Source organism: Sus scrofa, chromosome 8, assembly GCF_054392235.1.
Source record: "Sus scrofa isolate SSC_HxYL_T2T_F1_AM1 chromosome 8, Sscrofa_HxYL_maternal_Yorkshire_Landrace_v2.0, whole genome shotgun sequence".
Taxonomy (NCBI): Eukaryota; Metazoa; Chordata; class Mammalia; order Artiodactyla; family Suidae; genus Sus; species Sus scrofa.
The window spans coordinates 118,652,677-118,669,883 of NC_139390.1; the positions used below are offsets into that span (position 1 = coordinate 118,652,677).

Genomic DNA, 17,207 nt, shown 5'->3' on the forward strand with positions numbered 1-17,207 from the left:
TTTTTTAAAGCTATGATGTATCATCCCCGTTTAACTGCTAATTTATCAAGCCAAAAAAAAAAAAAAAAAAAAAAAAACCAGATATTTTGAAAGCTTGTTACAGTATTATTGAAAAAACTATGTTTTCAGCAAAGACCAGACTAGACCAAATGAAAGTAGACATTCTCTATTAAGGATGCCTGTCATCTCCTGTGGAAAGGTTGTAGAAGTTGGGTTGTACTTTGCTGATACTGACAAGGAAACGCTACTGTTCCTGTTGTAATTCCATAGCACCTCCCAAGTGCAAAGGCTTAGAGGTGGATTTTTTGGTTGTTAATTGGCTTTAACCTATTCTGGGATTATTGTGCATTCTTCCTACTCCGGACTCTGGCAGAGTCTAGAATAGTTGTCAGAGACTAAAGCAGTCTAATGGCAGTTACAGGTTTGTTATCAGGAAAATCAGTGGCCTCTCCCATGTTTTTAGTTGCTACCGTTGGGTCAGCTGTTGCCACATTTTGACGACTAACAAAATATCACACTGTTTTTTCCTTTTTCTAATTACAGGATATAAATGTAATGTTTTTATCGCTCAATCTTGGAAGTAATTGAACCTTTGATTATTGAGTTAGTAGAGGATGAGGGGTGGGGTGGTTGATACCTCAGAACAAAAAGTCCTTGAGAAAACCTTCTTTTGATTCTAAAATTCCTCACATTGAAGTTGGGGCCGACAAGTGGTTTTATGAATGTGTAGTGTTTATGCAGAAATCGTTGAAAATACGCTTGATGATGTATACGCATGGCACTTTCATCACAAGGCAGAATTCTGGAATTCTTTTTTTTTTTTTTTTTTTGGTAAATCAACTATACTTTCATTTAAAAAAAGGCCCAAATCCAAATTCGACCACTTAGGGGATTAGATTCAACATACAAATGTTAGTGGGAGGGGAAAGAATTCTGGAATTCTTATAGTCATCACTGAGGTTTTCCACTTTGACTTCCAGATGGCTCTAAAACTGGAAGGCTAGAACACAGTAATTCAACTTCTTAACTAAATACACAGTCAGACCCTCATGGTCAGAGCTTGGGCTTGAAAGAAGATGGGTCAAATCTCTCAAACTTTTCCAGAAAGGACCCTAATATTTAAACCATGTATTGTTTCTGGCAGAATCTGAAATTCATCTATATGATACCTACGTATTTGTTTATTTACATGTTTATTGTCCTTTGCAATGACTTGTAGAGATTCTTTCTCTGCCCCAGTGAGTAGTATAATATCTGATACTTGGTGGATGTGGGTGACACAGGTGTTGATTCAGTAAATGAGTCAGCCTTTCTTTACTCGTGCCATTGTGTCATCCATGAGCTGATCGGGGATCCATGTTGTGTCTCAACCTCATTCTAAAAAGCTGCACCTTAGTACCATTGCGATTATGTATTCAGTGAATCAGTTGCACCTAGGCACCTACTTTTCAATATATTTTTAATTGTCAATCTAATATCTGCTTGCTTTACGACAAACAATGCAGAAGTGTATATAGTACAAAATAGAAGGTTCCCATCCCCACCCCCAGAGTATCACAGTTAACAGTCCAGCGAGCATTCCTCGCACCTTCTTGGGTACATGCTGTGGCAAATGGCTAATGAGGACAAAACAGGCTTCTTCCGGACTAGGAATCCAGAACATTCCATTGAGAAGAAGCACCTTAGTTAATGAGAGCTGGGATTTCCTCCAGATCTCCTTGCTGCATGGTGTGTAGCTGAAGGAGGGCAGAAACATACATCCACCACGCCCTTCACTGAGCTCTCTTTTTCATTAATTGCTGTAATCAAAGCTAGACTTTGGCAAGAAAAGAATGTATTTCTTTAAAAGAAAAAAAAAAAGATGTCTGTGTGAACTTACAGCTGAGAAAAGGCATGTGATGTTTCATCTGCCCTCATTAAACACAATGACCTGACTCTTGGCCTCTTTGAGGGCCTGGATTTAGAATAATCTTTATCATCTGATCAAAAGATAAATTTCAGGAGTTCCCATTGTGGCACAGTGGAAACAATCCGACTAGGAACCATGAGGTTGCGGGTTCGATTCTTAGCCTCGCTCAGTGGGTTAAGGATCCTGCATTGCCGTGAGCTGTGGTGTATGTAGGTTGCAGACGCGGCTCGGATCTGGAGTGGCTGTTGCTGTGGCACAGGCCAGCGGTTACAGCTCTGATTAGACCCCTAATCTGGGAACCTCCGTGTGCCTCGGGTGCAGCCCTAAAAGGGACAAAAGACAAGTAAATAAATTTCACGTGAACCAGATGCTTTTCTATACCAGGCATCTTTCCGTCAGGGTGTTCTATGGAAAATGCTCATGTTACATCCTATTGAGAAGTAACTATCACTTATTTTGTGAAAAGCTGGCTCATAAAATAAAACGCTTAAACACTTAACAGCAAAATACTTACTGACATGAATACTCATCGGTGCAAATCAGATTCTCGGTGTCCTTGATTTCCATTTAGGGATAATTAGCCTTAACCACTAATAAGATGAGCAAGTTAAAAGTGACAACACTGAAGGACAGATGGAGCAAAGCAGCAATAATAATGGCAATAGGTAGTAATAGGGAGTTCCTGTTGTGGAGCAGTGGAAACGAATCTGACCAGTATCAGTGAGGATGAGGGTTCGATCCCTGGCCTTGCTCGGTGGGCGGGGGATCTGGTTTTGCCCTGAGCTTTGGTGTAGGTCATAGACATGGCTCTGATCGGGCGTTGCTGTGGCGGTGGTGTAGGCCAGCAGCTGCAGCTCCAATTTGACCCCTAGTCTGGAAACTATCCTATGCCATGGGTACAGCCCTAAAAAAAAGCAGTAATAAAATAATAATAGTATAATAAAAACTGTTTTACTCAGCACCTATATGTTAGAGGCTCTCTGCTAACTAAATACCTTACTTATGTGGTCCTACAGAATTCATAGAACTAGATTACAGGTTAAGTAGTAGTATTATTTCAGATGAATAAAGACTTAGGTTAAGTAATTTGTCCAGTTGTGAAACCAGAGAGTGAGAGCACTGGGATTGGAATATGCAACACTCATCTCTTGGTAGTGGCTTACAGTGGTTGAGAACGTGGATGCAGTGGCCAGAAAGTGTGTCAGGATTGATTGGTGGTGTCTGCCTGAGCAGAGTAAGGACTGGGGGAAGCAGAACATAAGCTGTGTATTTGTCTCTTGCATCACATCAGGTTCGGAGGGAAAAAAAATAGTCTCCTCCCTGAAAGTATATTTTGGAAAAGTATCACAGTGTAAGGGCCCTGTGCCCAGTTATAATAAAAAGCCACATGGCTCCAGAGTGGACAGTGGCTGAGATGTGCCAGGGACAGAGCTACTGGCTTCCCTCAAATAGCAATCATCCCATTGGCCAAGTAGCTCCCCCGTGGCTCCCCAGCCGTTTGTTTGTCACATCCCAACAAAGAGCCTTTGCCCTCCGGGACACAAGCCCAATGGCTGGCACTGAGGGTTTCCCTGAAAAATGCACTGCCCTCTGTTCTGAGTCAGCCTGATTGTTCGAAGCTTAGGGAGTGAGGCTTACGCCCAGATCTGGGACAATAATATGTACTGTGCACTTGTTGCCAGCAATATTGTGGGTCACCACGATACCCAAACGTTCAATTCCGCAGTGCTCCGAAGCAGCCCCTCGTGCCCTAACCCTCAAAGTTTCGATACCTGTTTATCCCCAACTCAAATACCACCTCCGCGGACGTCTCCTAGACCACCGGCAGGAGCAGCCCAAGTTAGCCTATTGATTCTTGTCACTCCGGCATCGAGAACATGGCCAATAAATATTTCACAAATGAAAGAATAAATCTCTGTGCAGAGACTTAAGAAATTGGCTATAAACTACAATAATTTTTGAGACTCAAGAAGATTAAAAGGTAGTAACTATTCCAAAGCTGCTTTCCTTGATCTGCTCTGATCATGTAAGTACACAGTCTAGTAGCAAAATATAGTAGCCGAAGGGCTCTGCTTCCCCAGTGAGGGGCTGCAGGTGGGGCGGGGAGAGACATGTGCTAATGGTTCAGAAAGTCACAGATCTGGGGCTAAGGAGTGGAGACGGATACATACTGAAAATGTGTCATTTGTGTGTTTCTTTGCTTTGGGCTTGTACAAAAGTCACTGACGTATATCCCACCAGTCTGTGAAAAGCAGATAACCGATGTAGTGAGTAGTTCACTGGCAGTATCTATGACTATATATTTATGTATGTCTGAATATTTTGTCTTTTTAGGACCACACCTGTGGTATATATGGAGGTTCCCAGGCTAGGGGTCGATTGGGAGCTGTAGCTGCTGGCCTACATACAACCACAGCAACTGGGGATCTGAGCTGCCTCTGCGACCTACACCACAGCTCACAGCAACACTGGATCCTTAACCCAATGAGCGAGGCTAGTGAGGCCAGGGATCAAACCCACGTCCTCATGGACTGCTAAGCCACAACAGGAGCTCCCAAATAGATCTATTTTGTAGCCACAAAAAAAATTAGTGTTCAAAAGTCTACTGAAGATCAGATCTGGTGTGTTGTGTCTGCTGGGATGCTTTGGGGTATAAATAATAAAAAGCAAAACTCCACATGGCTTATCCAATTAGGAAGCTTTATGTCAACACCAAGAGGTCTTGTGATAGAATCACTGAAAGGGTAATGGGTAATTCAGCAGCTCAGTCACATCTCAAGGGAATACTTTGCCGTCCTCTTGAGTGAGCTGTCCTCAAGGTAGCTCCCTCCTGGTTGCAGGATGGCTGCTGTTCTTCCAACCACTGCGTGGTGATGAGCAAGGAAACCTTGCCTGAAAAAGGCCCCAGCAGCCTTCTCCTCACATCACGTTGGCTAGAACGGGGTCCACGCCCAGCCTAACAAATTACTAGCAAGGGAGATGGAAGTACTAAAACTTGCTTACATCGTTAGGATTTACTCCTAAGCCAAAGACAAGGTCAGCTTCCTTGGGGGAAGCATGAGTTGGGAGAACCTGGACAGGATCAGGATTCTTTTAATATGGAAAAGGAGGAAGAGACTTGAGCTTCGAACAGGCAGCCAACAGTGTCGGCTCTGTAAGCTCAGTGGAGACGCCATATCCCTCTTTCCCTGCTACCTTCCATAAGCAGCAAAGTCCCCAATTTTCTAGTCACCATCATCTGGTGATGGTGGCAACTTTCCTTATGAAAATTTAGCCACCCTCTGGTGAGGGAAAACCGAAATTTGAAAAATGTACCTGACATTACCAATGAAATCCAACTTCCCATTCGCAAGCCAGGATTGTATATTGATCGTAAAGGCTGAGGTCATGCTACCAGGAGGGACATTTGTTTAAGAAAGTGAGAAGGGGCAGCCTTCAAGTGAGCATGGGAGAAGAGCTCCCCAAGAAGAGGACATAGCATATGCACAGGTCTCAAGTCACAAAACGGAAAGGATCAGAAGGTGCGGGGAGGATTGACTCACAAGGGATGGGACGAATAGGCGGGAGGGAAGGGTGGCGGGGGGAGCGAGGGGGGCCACTCAAGCCTTGCAGGTCCCATGAAGGCGTTGGAGGCTACATCTTGAGTGCAGGGGGACATAGGATCTACAGTTGTAAAGTCATACCCCAAATCCTATGTAGGATCGTTTTCTATGTTGGAAAGAGGAACTGCATTTCTTCCTGGAAGCGGTATGTCATTAGAGAAGCTACTTTCAGAGCCCCCCAAATAAGAGGCTGTTGCCAGCAATTCAGTCTCATTACTTTGGTTCGATGCGAAGGTGATCTTTGGTTTTATCTGGTGGACACATGTTTACGGATGGCGTCCCCTGGTGGAATGACTTGTTATGGAGCAACACTTGAGACATCTTAAAAGATGTGCCTCTGCAAGGACAGAAAGCTCTCATTTCCCTGTTGGGTGAGGCTGCTACTCATTTCAATAGTTGATTGCTAGTTTATCTTAGGACTTGTAAAACCTAAAATGGGATGCTGCCAGGACAAGGATGGGCCAGCACATCCCTACCCCCCTCCCCCCGCCAGGATCAGCCAGCTCTCCTTTCCGTGGTCCGTGCAGTTGGCGAGCTGTGGGGCACGTGTGCCTGTCGGGTTCACTCTGTCATGGAGGCGGCGCGGTCCAGCTGCCAGGTCCTTTCATACCTCATGTTACAGCAGAGCTCAGCGCCTTCCAGAGCTCTCCTCTTTCCTTAGCGGTTCCTGGATAAAAATGCCACATGTCCGTTTACTTTTCCACAGTATCGCTTGTTCAGCAGTCTTTGAGCAACTCTGCCTGGGTGAAGGCAAACACGTTTCGGGGCATTGAAGAACGGTGTTGCAACACGGTTGGCCACGGTTAGGGGAGCTCAGGGGCATGATCCTGGGGGCACTCCAGGGGGAGGGGGGCTTCCCATGGAAGTTAAGCCTTCTTCTTCGGGCTTCTGTGAAAAAGATGGATTTGAGAGCGAGAGAGATTCAAGAAATGGAGCCAGGGATCTGGAGACTAATTGGACAAAGGACAAAATGGAGATAATTAGCAGAGTTTTCAGCCAACTCCATCTCACTCCCAAGGGACAGTTCTCAAGCCAAAACACAGGTCAGGTCAGCAGAGTTCTTGAGCTGTTGCCTGAGATGCACTCCCCTTTTCCATGACACCTTTCTGGAACATTGAGGACGACGCGTTAGGCGGCCTTAGGGATGGCCTTCAGAATAAAGCCCTGAGAAGTGGTGTAACTCTTGTTTACAAACCATTTTCAATGCCTCTGGGTAAAAGCAGATTTTCATGCTGCTGCATCGCTATCAATGTCCTGCCAGTGGCAGGCTTCTACCAACGGTTCATGTCAGAAGTGAAATTCTTTTTCTGAATGTTGTTTCTTTTCTTTTTTCATTATGAAGTATATTCGGTGCTCTTCGAACTGGTGCTTATATGCTGTACATTTTGATGACCAAAGGCCTGAAGTATTCAGTTTGTGACCAGGGTTTTTACAATGGACCTGTCAGCAAATTCTGGGCTTATGCATTTGTGCTGAGCAAAGCACCGGAACTAGGTGAGTGTCTTCTCTCCTTCCGTTTCCTCCCCCCCCACCCCCTTTGTAGCTACACACCCACAATATTTATTTTTAAATGGACCAAGAAACAACTTTGAAGGCCCTGTTTTACTGGTTGTAGGAAAGTCACGATTAATGACTTTTTGATTAACTTCCACTATTTTTCTGTTCTCTCCTTCCCTCCTTTGAAATAATTGTGCATTGTGTATATGAAGAACAAAATACTTTATGTTAAATGTGCAGGTGTCCAAAGCCTTACTGAAAACCCACTTCTGGGGGTTTATAACATCTACCCCGCCCCTTCTTTCCCACCGGTTAACAGCTCAGCTAATTTTAGAATATGGGGGGAAATTAGCCACACAGCCCTCACCCAGTCCCATACTTTCAGCTCTGGAGTTTGGATGCAGACTAGGAAGTTAAGGAAGCTTTTTGATTGGGTATCTTCATGTTCTCATTACAAATATTAAGGGTTAGTTTCTTTTCTTTTTTTTTTTTTTTTTTTTGTCTTTTTGTCTTTTTAGGGCCACACCTGCAGCATATGGAGATTCCCAGGCTAGGGGTCTAATCGCAGTTGTAGCTGCCAGCCTACACCACAGCCACAGCAACTCGGGATCTGAGCCACATCTGCGACCTACACCACAGCTCACGGCAATGCTGGATCCTCAACCCACTGAGCGAGGCCAGGGATTGAACCTGCAACCTCGTGGTTCCTAGTCAGATTTGTTTCCGATGCACCACGATGGGAATGCCAAGGGTTAGTTTCTGATGTTGTTTAATTTTAATCATCAAAGAAAGAGGCCTTAGAGAAATATAGTTCACTTTCTAGAAATTAATGCACATCCTGGCTCTCTCTATATAACATAGATTCCTAAGGTTTTTCCTTTAACTTTCTAACAGTCTTGAATATAAGTGTGGCACAGATTAGCAGAAACAGTGAAAAAGTAAGCAGCAAGGATTTGACACCGGCACAGTTCCGCAGGAAGGTATCTTTATTGCCAGAGAGAGGGATCCACTGGTGATGATACGCTCTGAGTTCATCCATGAGCCCTGCTGGCCAGCATCTTACAAGCCAGTATATATCCTTAGGAGACACCTGTCCATTAATTCTCTAGAATTAAGAATTGGATTAGTCAAAATTTTTATTTATAGATTGTGTTCCCACTCCTATGTCTCCAGAAAAGGGGGTCTGAGGTGGTGATTTTGTTGTAAGCCCCTGGCAAGATGAGCTATAAACAGTGAAAGGTGCCCCTAGTTCTGTGTCTGTTCACAAAGAATAGGAAGGGTCTCCAGTATGTGCACCTGTAGCCCACCCACTCTCTCCTGGGGTCTGTACACTTGCTGCCTACAAAGTGCTGGCAGTTGGTTTGAACGGTTGGTTTGACCACTGTCTTCCAAGGTCAAAGACAAGAAAAGAGCAGCAGGAGGAATATTCTGTACATGCATCTGTGCACACACACACACACACACACACGGAGCCTATTAAAAAATAGTCTTAGAGTGAAATGTATATTAATATAGATTCATTCATAAAGGTATATTAAGCACCTGTCATGGGCCAGGCACTTAAAAGGCTGACATGGAATCGCTACTTTATCAAAAAAAGGAAATGTATCATATGAATATTATGAACCAGGCCCAGGCAGCTATTTTTCATATTTGAATCAGGACCACGAGCCACAAAGCCTTAGGCCAGAGGCGTTTTTTTCAGACTTGGAGCTACACACAACGCCCAAAAGTCTACAGCTGTGTTTTTAGGAATTCCAAAAGCCTGAGAATATTTTAACTTTATTTTCATGTACAGATAAAATGATTGTCTTGCCAGAGACATTTTTACATAGTGATCCTTTTTTTTATTTCGAGTCAGAGAGTCTCTGAGTCAGATCACTATTCCTCAAACTAGTGTTGGTCTGAGAATGAGAGCCTGTATTCTTTCTTTTGGGAGTCTGTGATGTTTTCCTTTAAATTTTTGCATTACCAAAGTTAGAGAATTATTCAAATTGAGAAATACCCTAACCGTCTGACTTTTACTTTATTCTGCGTAAGTATCCTTATGAACCCCCATCTTTTCAATAATTGACTACATAAATGCATAAATGCATGCCACTACTCTCCTGACGTGCCTTCCCTGAATACTTTCACAAACTCCACCTCCCTTCCCTCAATGAGGTTTTTGTTTTTGATCAGAAAAAAAAATACCTCTACGCTTCTAGCCCTTAAGCCTCAAATTGTAAAGGAACAACTCGAGTCTTTGCTTCTAGAAGTATCCTTCTCTGCCAGGGCTGCTTGTCTGTGTTCTTAGTTTTATCCAGTGGTGTTTGAGGGGCTTGAAAATAAAAGAGTCCCTTCTACCTGCTGGAGGAACAATTTATTGGAGAGCCACCCCACCCATTCACAGTCGTCATTTTCCTGCAAAGACTCGATGAGCCCTGTGCTGTCTGTCCTGCCAGCTTTTGCTCCAGATTGACACCAGGGTCCTCAGGTGGCAGATGAGTTACAGTTCCTGGATGAGAACTCAGTGCGGCTGGTGCTGTGATCCTCTGTCCTCTTAGAGTGTTGTCCTGAGGATGCTCAGGAATCACCTGTCATGATTAATCTAGGCCTGAACGTGCCACTCCCGCCTGCCCCCGTGCAGACCTTGTAACTGGACACAGCTCCCTGACCTCTTGAGCCCAGAGAAGCTGCACTATTCCTTGTGCCGTTGGCTGGATAATTGCTTTCCCTGGAGAAGCCTCATTCACCGCAGTAGTTTATGAGTTGACTATCAGACAGGCCATTCCTTCACAGGCAAAACATGAGGGAGAAGTGTGGACAGTGGGCTTGGAAAAATAATTAAATCCTAAAGTTGGCACAGCTCTTTCATGAGGCTAGTGTGTGCCACCAATTCTTTCTGCGGTTTCCGATGCGTTATACAGATAGTTTCAGGGTCTGAGAACCCTTTTTCAATTTTGAAATCTCACTTACTATTCTCTTTCAAATATCCTGGAGCTCCCTCGCTAGCATTCATCCCAAGGTAAACTGAATCAATATAGATCTGAAAGTCAGGCCCAATGGAGCATCTTGGCCCTAATTTAGAGAACACGTACATCTGGGAGGCTTTTTGTTCATTTGGGAAGTTAAATTCCTTCCCAGTTTTTCACTCATAGAAAACCTCGTCACTACTGTTTAATTAAGAAAGCTTTATCCATTTGGATTATTTAGAATTTTTCTTTCTTTCTTTCTTTTTTTATGGCTGCACTCACGGCTTAGGGAAGTTCCTGGGCCAGGGACTGATCCGAGCTGCAGCTTCAGCCTACACTGCAGCTGAAGCAATGCCAGATCCGCACCACAGTGGGAACTCCCAAATTTTTCTTATTTTTATGTACCGAATTCTCCCTTTCACGTCTCTAAGACGCTGGGCCTCCCTTCTGTGTACCAGAAAGATAAGGTCTTATGAGAAGAAAGAACAAGTTCTTCCATGTTCAACACCTGCAGCTTTCACTCCTTTTTTTCTTAATCGTGAAAAAGCATACGTGACATCAAGCTTGCCATTTGTAAACTGTACAGGGCTGCGGCACTAAGAAGATGTCTCATTATTGTCCAGTCATCCAACACCAGCACTTTCTCTTCCCCAACTGAAACTCCGCACCCATGAAACACAACCTCGCCATGGCCCCTTCACTAGAATCTTAGCAAGCAGGGCTTTCTGTTTCAGCCGAGAACAGCGAGAGCATTTCAGTGAATTACAGGGCTGCGCTCTACCAGAGCACGTGAGGGGAAGCGAACCACCTATCTGCTTGGTGTGCCGAAACTTGGAGTGACTACTGTTTTGAATTACAGGAAAACCTGCTGAGATTTTGTTTTAGCAGAAACTTGGAAACATCTGTTCTGCGTCTCCTTCCTTGCTCCATTGAGCCTGTCATTGCTTTTGAAACTGACGCAGCAGAGCGCCAGCTAATGCTGCCAAGAGGGGCACCGCCATCTGGGCCAAACCACGAGCCCTGTGGGCTGCCCAGCACGCAGTAGCCGTGCACGCCCTGGGCCTTCCAGATGCTCCTGAATGTCCCCAGAGCACACAGGCTGTCCCAGAGCACGTGGGCAGGAGGCATGGTTCAGGAGGGCCACTTAGATAGGAGCTCACCATGACCTGTCCGCAGGCTGGCTCTCAACTGAAAAGAGCCAAAGGTTAGAGAGACTGTGGTACAGAGGACGGGTGAGGTGGCGTGATGCAGTGAAAACATGTGACGTGGCCGAGATGTTCAGGAGTCAAAAGTCCCACTGTTTATACACCCGGCCACGATTCTCTCCGTGGTGCCAGCAGGACCTTTGACCAAGAGGGATTGATTTGGCCAACATCACATACACATGACTATCGTTTTGGTATTTCTAGGTCACTTGGCAGCTTTACATCCAGCTTTACATAAGTATTCTACGGCAGCATCCCTAGATTTTCAGAGAGTTATTGCAAATAAATACCATCTACCTACCTGGGCACAATTTTTGCTTCTAGAATATAAATTCTCAACCTTAGAAACAAGTGGTCTTTTTCTTCAGGGGGACAATGTTAGTAAAATTTTTCTTTTTTGCTTTCGAGAGCTGCCCCTGCAGCACATGGAGGTTCCCAGGCTAGGGGTCGAATCGGAGCTGTAGCTGCCAGCCTACGCCAGAGCCACAGCAACTCGGGATCCAAGCTGTGTCTGCCACCTACACCACAGCTCACGACAATGCCGAATCCTTAACCCACTGAGTGAGGCCAGGGATCGAACCCGCATCCAAATGGATACTAGTCGGGTTCATAACCTGCTGAGCCACAACAGGAACTCCTGTAAAATTTCTGATGGATCTTTGGAAAGCTTCCTCAAAGTTAATTCCATAAAATGTGTCATTCTCCATTTTTTTTAATCTCCTGATTCATTGGTATAAAATATTCCCATAACTCTCTTCACTTAATATAGTAGAAGATAACTTTCATTTTCTTTTTCTGCTTTTGCCTTTTTGTTTAAATTTTACTTTTTTCACTGCCATATATCAAGGCTTCACATTTTACAAGGAGCTTACAAAACTATGTTTTTAAGTGATACCTTTGTCATGTACCAAAGAAAAGTGGTGTTACTACTCCAGAGAGGCCCAAGGACCTCTGTTGCTGGGTTCCTGCATTCTAGTTTGTTTCCCCTATTCATCAATGATCTGAGACAAGCCACTTGACTCTCCTGGGTAATAGCTCCTCAAATGCGTGGCCGAGTTGGAAATTGGCCACGTGGTGACTAGTGTCTCTTCCAAATCAAATCAAAATCAAAGGCGTTATTTTATACAAAACACCTTTCTAAAAGTCACATGCATGGGGGCACTTACCCGGTGCCAAGAGGGCAGGCGGATTCTCCTCTGTTTTTAGTCCTCAGACAATGCCAAGCTCGTTCTGTCCCCCATCTTATAGATGCAAAACCTGGAAAAGAGTAGGGAGAAGTAACCTGCTCGGGGCCAAGGAGCTAGTAAACATCAGGCCGGGAGTCTAAGCCAGTCCCTCCTACTCTCAGGCACGAGTTCGAGACCTCTCTCCCTTCTCGAGGAAATGCAAGATACTGTGGCCCGGGGGCTCCTGTCCATGTGTTTCCTTGTCTTTCAGGAGATACAATATTCATCATTCTGAGGAAGCAGAAGCTGATCTTCCTGCACTGGTACCACCACATCACTGTGCTCCTCTACTCCTGGTACTCCTACAAGGACATGGTGGCCGGGGGAGGCTGGTTCATGACCATGAACTATGGCGTGCACTCGGTGATGTACTCTTACTACGCCTTGCGAGCGGCGGGGTTCCGAGTGTCCCGGAAGTTTGCCATGTTCATCACCTTGTCCCAGATCACTCAGATGCTGGTGGGCTGTGTCGTCAACTACCTGGTCTTCCACTGGATGCAGCAAGACCAGTGTTACTCTCACTTTCCGAACATCTTCTGGTCCTCGCTCATGTACCTCAGCTACCTTGTGCTCTTCTGCCACTTCTTCTTTGAGGCCTACATCGGCAAGATGAGGAAAACCACCAAGGCTGACTAGGATGGGCGCTGAGGAGGAAGCCATAGCTCAGGGTCACCAAGACAAAAATAATAGACAAAAGAAAAAAATGGCACAAGGAATCACATATGGTGCAGCTAAAACACAACAAGACATATGAGCAAACACAAACCCCAAGGCAGCTTAGAGAGAATTAGGTTGCCCTGACCCAGTAAGTTTATGATCCTTTTTGGGTGAGAACTCGCTGAGGACACCTCCATCTCCAAGGACTGCTGCTGGAAGACCCCATCTCTCTTTACCTGTCAACTCTAGGACAAATGAGAAACGAAAGTGGGCCCGAGGCAGAGAGAGAGAAATAGAAGGCAAACAAAAGCTATTAACATATCTGAAAACAATGGATTTACTAAGTGGTATATTTCTCTAAGGATCAAAGAAGTTTATTTTAGAAACTGCGAGCACACACACACACACACACACCCACACCCACACACCCACCCCATCCTTTCTAGTCTTGTTCAACACTAAACTGGAGCCAAGAGAAAAGATACAAATGGAGGAAAGACAGGGTGTATAGAATGATCATGCTTTTGGCAGAAGCGAAAGCCTTTCTAGGAGAGGTTAGTAGCTGTAGCCCCCATGAGAAATGATGTCTTAATCACCTGAGGAAATGGATAGAGACAACCCTCTTTCAACCCAGAGAAAGACTTGTTTCCCTTCATCGCACAGCCTCCGTCTAGCGAGTTTGCCAGCACCACACGGGGCACGATACTTCCCCAAGATCCTTCCCGGGAGGAGGGAAGCAAGGGAGCCCAGGTCCCCCCAAAGGGCTGCTCCATCGCAGCGCCTTCCTGAGAGCTTAGCTGCCCTTTCTACTCCTAAAGGGGGGACGGGAGGCTCTCCCAGGTTCCATTGCCTCAGCCTTTCAAGCAGAAGAGTAAATACAGGATAGAAAAGATAAACCTCAACCCCATGACTTGCAAAATGGACTCTCTATGGCTTGTGAAAAGGTGCAGCAGGGTTAACAAACTAGAGCTGGAAAAGAGCAAAGGAGAGAGGGAGCCGAAGCTCCCTAGGACAGAAACTGATTCCCTGTTTGACTTCACCCTCATTCATACCTTTCCAAGTGACACCCTGTGGTACAGTCCATGTTTTCTATATTTTTGTGAATTTCCAAAACAAAAAGCCCTGCAGGACTCTTCCTGAAATTGGGCAAACACTGTGTTTCTGCATCATCTACAGTTGCTCTCCGAGTGATGTAGAGGTGCTTAAAGTGCCCTCTGCTGGTCAAGTGGAGATACTCACACTTCGTGCTGAATTTCGGTGGAACAGTTGACAACAAAAGGCCCCTTTTAGTCTTCAAATTTTCAGTGACATAAAATAGTCATCATCTCTTTGGCCAAATTGGAAGATGTTCTTCCTGCTTCAAGTCAGCTTCAGAAATTTTTTAAAAGGAACTTTTGCTCTGGAACTAAGAAAATTTATTAAGAGCCATATTCTTAAAAAAAAAAAAAAAAGGCTAGATAATATATCTGTAACATTTCAGTCCTTTACAAGCCAAATAAATGTGTACACCTTCCTAGTATTTCAAAGAAGCAATTATGTAAAGTTGTTCAATGTGATATAATAGTATTCCAATTGGTTAAATAGCTTCATGATTAGACAAACTAGATGAAAAGGGTAGGGGCTGCGACACCTGCATAGATTATACACACATAGCCACACATATATACACACAGATGTGAGGTACACAGAACTTCAAAGCCCAAACTAATAGAAACACATTTTCTGGCTAGCAGAAAAAGCTGTTGTCTATCTTTCTTGCTTTATTTGAGAGTGTACAGAAAATGGATTTTTCAAATTATTTTTATATTATTTTAGCTTTAAGTGTGCTGTCATTCATGAAACAGAGACGCTTTTGCTTCTCTGTCAGAGATGACAAGGGCCTTCTCGACCTCTCTCGGTTATGTGTGGAATTTCAAAGAATAAAGTTTTATTCCATTCTGTGTGAATGGTCTCAACAACGAACAAAGAATCCGTGCAAACCCAGTCATGACTGACGGGGGCGGGGAGCTGTTACATGGGTGTTAAATGATTGCAAAGAGTCTCTGATGTTCTTGCCGTTGGTTCCTAGATGAGAAACAGTTGATGGAGGGATGGTACTGTTGTCACTAGCGTAGCAACAAGAGCTGAAAAGCCAGGTCCTGCTAGAACAACTAATGGGTCCTTAGGATACAAATAATGTTATTTTGAGCTTTGAAAATACATGATACTGTGCAATATGCTTTTTTTCTTGTAAGAGAAAATGAGCAGAATAATTAAAGTGAGGAAAAGGCCAAATAACAGTTGACTTGAGTGTAATTGAAGGACCAGTTAGAGCTTATCTTGTGGATTGAGTTTATTTAATCCATTGATTTCCCAGTGATCCTTTAATGCAGCATAGAAGGAGGACATGAGCATAGAGCTTAAATAGACCTTAAATGATGCTTCCAAAGCACTTTCATCCTGATACAGGTTCATACTTGTGTTCACATGTGAGATAATTTAGAATTTCTGTTCACGGGCTGAATAGCTAATAAATAGTTTTTAAATTAGCTAAATATATCTAAAGGCATTTCTGATGTTTATCATGGGAGGGAGAGAAAATCTACACCTTACAAAAATTTTTTTTGAGATTCTGGTATTACAGGTTCAGTGCAATGTTTTTAACATCTCAGCTTAACCGCTTCATTATATCCAGATAGGAGGCTGGACCATAAGCCTATGGCAAATCTGAAGCCCATCAGAGAATTTGACTGCCACACAGTTAATCCTGCTGTCAGGTAACATTCCAGAAAAACTGGGGCAGGCAAGTGGTTAGAGCTGCCCCCCCCCACCACCCCATGCTGCAATAGATCATCTTTCTATTGAAGATTCTCCACTGCATTCCAATGCCAGTAGGGTGAAAACATTCCTGGATCGGAAAAAAAAAAAAAAAAATGCTTCAAATCCAATCTTCATTTTGTACGTAAATACCTGAAATTTGATACACTCGGTCTGAGCATCACCCCCAGTCTGTGAGTTTGCCGCGAAAACTCTAGTGCTCTAGTCACAGAGCAGGTGGCTTTGTCTGCACCTTCTATTTTTGCTCATGAGAAAAGAGCCACTACTATAGTCATAGTCAATAGCAGGCCAAAGTACCAGGTTAAAAGCTTGTATGGATGTGATTATTCCAGGTAGTTTACTCCCACCCTCTCAATTACCCTCCACTATAAAAATCAGGGGGGCAAGGACAATACATTCCTATATGTTGCTGATGGCTGACAACAAAAGGCCCCTTTTGTTGGGGAAAGAAGAAAATTGATTATCACCCTCTCTCACGTCTCTCTCCTAATGAAGCTCTGAGTCCAAATCTCAGTGCACTGAGTGGGGGTTTTGTAGAGCTGAATGAAAGAACACTTATAGGAAAGAGACCCACAGATTTTTTTTTTTTTTAAATCAGATGTGGTATCTTTATAATCAGATAAAACCTGCCACGTAAGAATAGCAAGGTGCTTGGAGTTCACCACACTGGAGTCGAATGTTCTACAAGTCTGGCCTGGTTCCCAGATGGCTTGGTCACCTGAGACAGGCTCAGTTTGCTATGTTTTCTTCATTGTGACAGAACAGCCTTTCCTCAGAGGCCCTATGTGTCACCCAGCTAAGTCAGCTCCAGGACATCGTGAGGGCTTTTTCCCAGTTTGGTGAATTAATGATTCTTTAATAACACAGTTGTTGGATTGGCCATGTGCTGGCAATTCAAGAAGGCTCTTAGGGGAATGGAGAAGGTCAAACAGACAGCCTCCCAGAGTTCAGTACTTTGAGGTGTATGTGTGTGGTCCATGTCTGTCTCTTTTAGACACTTATTCCCCTGAAACAGTCTCCATCCTGTACAATTGTGTGAGAGTTTTTTGATGGAAGTCCAGTGGTCCAGTCTTTGTTTTCAATAATAAACACTTTGCTATTGAATTGGGATGCTAGTAGAGCCTATTTTCGTGCTGTGAGTCATTGTCTCCGGTAGCTTTTGTAGAGTTGTTCTTCTGTCCCTTTTCTCTTTATATATGAGACTTGATTCTTTGTGCCTCAAACCCATTAGTAGGCAGAAGAGATTTTCCTAAGAATGCACCTCAGGGTTTGGCCTGTAGTGTGTACACATTCAAGTGACAGCTGATAAAGCAGCGATGCTCTATTTTGTGCCGACAATC

At 44.2% G+C, this 17,207-nt stretch overlaps 2 protein-coding genes across 27 annotated transcripts in view; both read left to right on the plus strand.

Moving 5' to 3' along the window:
* The window catches only part of ELOVL6 (ELOVL fatty acid elongase 6), a 465,493-nt gene extending 450,477 nt beyond the window's left edge, over positions 1 to 15,016 (plus strand). For all 26 annotated transcript variants that reach the window (XM_084973203.1, XM_084973204.1, XM_084973217.1 and 23 more), the window contains 2 exons: positions 6,854 to 7,005; positions 12,605 to 15,016. In XM_084973203.1, coding sequence (XP_084829329.1) covers positions 6,854 to 7,005; positions 12,605 to 13,029 — 577 coding nt within the window. In that variant the 3' untranslated portion in view covers positions 13,030 to 15,016. The remainder of the gene's footprint in view (positions 1 to 6,853; positions 7,006 to 12,604) is intronic.
* CASP6 (caspase 6) overlaps positions 1 to 17,207 on the plus strand; it is a 1,021,045-nt gene that overhangs the window by 658,617 nt on the left and 345,221 nt on the right. The window lies entirely within an intron of this gene.